Here is a 3,013-nt window from a genome sequence, read left to right on the forward strand (position 1 = left end):
AATATATTAAAATGTTGTTAAAAACGATATCAATATCAGTGATATCACACCTTTATGTATTTCATAAGATTATATATAACATTATAACTTCAATTACATTTAGATTAAACATCATAAAGAAAACAATTTTTGTGAAATATCAGTGAGATTATTTTCAAGAAAAACATGTAAAGATGTATTCAGTTATTTACACAAATTTGTGTGTGTGTTTGTGTGCGTGCGTGCGCGCGTAAATCGTGATTTAGGTACTTTTCAAGTTGCGTCATGGCGTGGCATTCAGAGAGACATGGCAGGTCATTATCATTTACTCAAACATTGTGAAACGCACTTGAGCGCAGGGAGAATATACAAGCATTTCCGTACAGTGGTGCTCTCTTTGAAATTCCACCCCTCCGCCTTTGTTGTGCTCAGCGAGGGGCGGGAAGACAAACAGGTCCACATGTATAAAGAGATCATCCCAGCGCTGTGAGTTGGGACGCTCCGAAAGCTTCGAGAAGAAACTTTCTTTCAATATCGGGATTGAGGATTCAAGGCCGCTTTGGACTCTGTCTCAGTCACTTTTGCTGTCCATTCAAGGATTTTTGTTTTTGTTTTTGTTTATTGGTTCGTTCGTTGTTTAACTCAGAAGAGTTTTAGACAATCATGCAGATGCCATCAGCGCGTCGCCTCTTGGCTGTGTATCTCACTCTGTTTGGATACTTTGGGGACACTTCAGCTGGGACAATCCAGAAAAACTCGAATTCAATCAAAAACTTGCCCGGTGTTTCTGGCAGCAAAGGCGCCGACGCTGTCAGTCCGAGTCCGCGCACCTCTCCTTCCAGTGGCATGGGCCACAAGATACTCGCTGACACCTTGCAGGTAAACTCGTGCGTAAAAGTCAATTCATTGCGTCACGAAAGAAACTGCGCGTCCCACGTCGTACAGATAATACATCTTGATACTCTATTAACACGCTGCTTTTGTTTATCAAACTCCAGCAGTCAGGTGTTTGCACAGATGATGAAGACTGTGGTGGTGATGAATTCTGCAACGACGCCCGAGGCGCCTGTCTGCCCTGCCGCAAGAACCGAAAGCGATGCGCACGGGATTCCATGTGTTGTGCAGGAAACCGCTGCAGCAATGGTAAGCAGAAATACCTCACCTGAAATCAATAGACATAATATATGTATCTAGAGAATGATGTTTTATTCCTAGTTGGGAACAACTCGCTTAATGTAACATGGAGTCAGTGTAGGCTTTCGATATCTATCATTTTGTCTTTCTGGAAGGAGGTAGATGACTTCATAAAATTATTATCATTATAACTAATGGTAAATACAATATACCTAAATGTATTTCTGTCATTTTAGGTGTATGCCAGGTGAATGATATTGATGGTGCAGATGCGTACACCATTACTGGCTGGAACAAACACAACAACACCTTGGAACCTCATTCAAAAAAGCCCTCCACTGCTCATGGCCATCAGCCTCATGCGGTGAAAGGTGAGTGTGGATCAAGAATCTTACCCAAGATTTGAGGAACGCAAGATCTTTCGAATGAGGTCTGATTTACCCATTTAATCTCTCTCTACTCCTCATCTCCAGGTCAGGAGGGGGATAGTTGCCTGAGATCCACAGACTGCTCGGAGGGACTGTGCTGTGCCAGACACTTCTGGTCCCGCATCTGTAAGCCTGTGCTGACGGAGGGCCAGGTGTGCACACGCCACCGCAGGAAGGGCACCCATGGCTTGGAGCTTTTCCAGCGATGCGACTGCGGTGATGGCCTGGCTTGCCGACCAGAGAGGGGACAGCGTGACCACAGTGTCAGCAGGACTGCAGCCCGGAACCTACACACATGTCAGAGACGCTGACATAAATACGTGGACACTCAAAAAGACCGATATACACAAGGCACACACACCCAGCAAACCAACTAGTTGGTCACAAACACTGACAAACACTTTTCAGCCTTGGGTACACCTGAGATGCTGACACACACATTGACACCCAACACCTAAGACATTCTTTCCAGCTAAAGCTGCTGACACAAACAGCACCCGGGAGGATAGACATGATTCCTGGATAAGTGATATGCCCAGGGGGATGCAACAGTGCAAGATGGACTGATCCAATTCCTCATCAACAGATGAGGAGTTAGAAGTTAGGAAATGACATGTCAGAAGTCTTAGGAGGGTTGATATCATGTCGACTGTAACGGCAGAGCAGTTATGTTTCTCTTTTTATGGAACTTCAAGCCTCAGTTATTGCAGTAAATTACTGTTGTGTAAATATTATGTTCGAGGTGGCACTTCATTGAGCTATTGAATTCTGTCAACACCAGTATTATAAGACATGGTGCTGCATGCATTGTAAATGTGTTTTGTTTTATAAGAAAATGTTCTATATAGTTCCATATGTTCAAAATCTGAACATTTTATTTGTTTTATTAAATATGTGATAACCTCATTTCTCTCTGTGTTACTATTCTACTTTCTTGTATGAAAACAAGGGAAATGTGACATTCAAATCTCCAGTAATACTTGTAGTGTCTAGATGTTTCATGGGAGTGACAAAGACTTCAGGCACAAAAAATACATTCTTCCTTAAAACTTAAGTTATCTGAACATCGCTCTATCCTGTTTAGTCCTCACAAATCAGTAATGCAGGCTGAGTGGATTTAATTAATTGGTTTGGTCTAGATATGGTTTTCAACATCATTACACATAAATGCTGCAATGTGGGCTGAGGCACATGTAAATAAATAAGAACTACAACAAACATACTTTTTAAATGGGTCATTACTAAAGTCTTAACAAGCCACATCCTGCTAGAGGATGCTGCATCAGGGCTATGTCATCAGATAAACATTAAAAACAGGACAGGATGCTGCCAAATCAAATGATAACTGCAAAGAGGTAATAACAAAGTGTGTACTGTATGTCCTGCTGAGCCACATCACCCTAGTTTGCTGGTTTGTAATTATAACTCTTCTGCCTTCATGTGCACCAGAGCAGATAGATAGCTATCCAAAC

General features: G+C 42.3%; 1 protein-coding gene across 2 annotated transcripts; it reads left to right on the forward strand.

Moving 5' to 3' along the window:
- The first annotated feature begins 435 nt into the window (after positions 1 to 435).
- Positions 436 to 2,447, forward strand: LOC137603944 (dickkopf-related protein 1-like). 2 transcript variants are annotated; one of them, XM_068327824.1, is made up of 4 exons: positions 436 to 858; positions 981 to 1,122; positions 1,350 to 1,484; positions 1,587 to 2,447. In XM_068327824.1, exons 1-4 carry the CDS (start codon positions 643 to 645, stop codon positions 1,850 to 1,852), a joined length of 759 nt encoding a protein of 252 aa, XP_068183925.1. In that variant the 5' UTR covers positions 436 to 642; the 3' UTR covers positions 1,853 to 2,447. The 2 variants fall into 2 exon arrangements, with proteins under 2 accessions (XP_068183925.1, XP_068183924.1); XM_068327823.1 differs by having other exon boundaries at positions 444 to 858; positions 978 to 1,122.
- The last annotated feature ends 566 nt before the right edge of the window (positions 2,448 to 3,013 follow it).

Source organism: Antennarius striatus, chromosome 11 (assembly GCF_040054535.1).
Source record: "Antennarius striatus isolate MH-2024 chromosome 11, ASM4005453v1, whole genome shotgun sequence".
Taxonomy (NCBI): Eukaryota; Metazoa; Chordata; class Actinopteri; order Lophiiformes; family Antennariidae; genus Antennarius; species Antennarius striatus.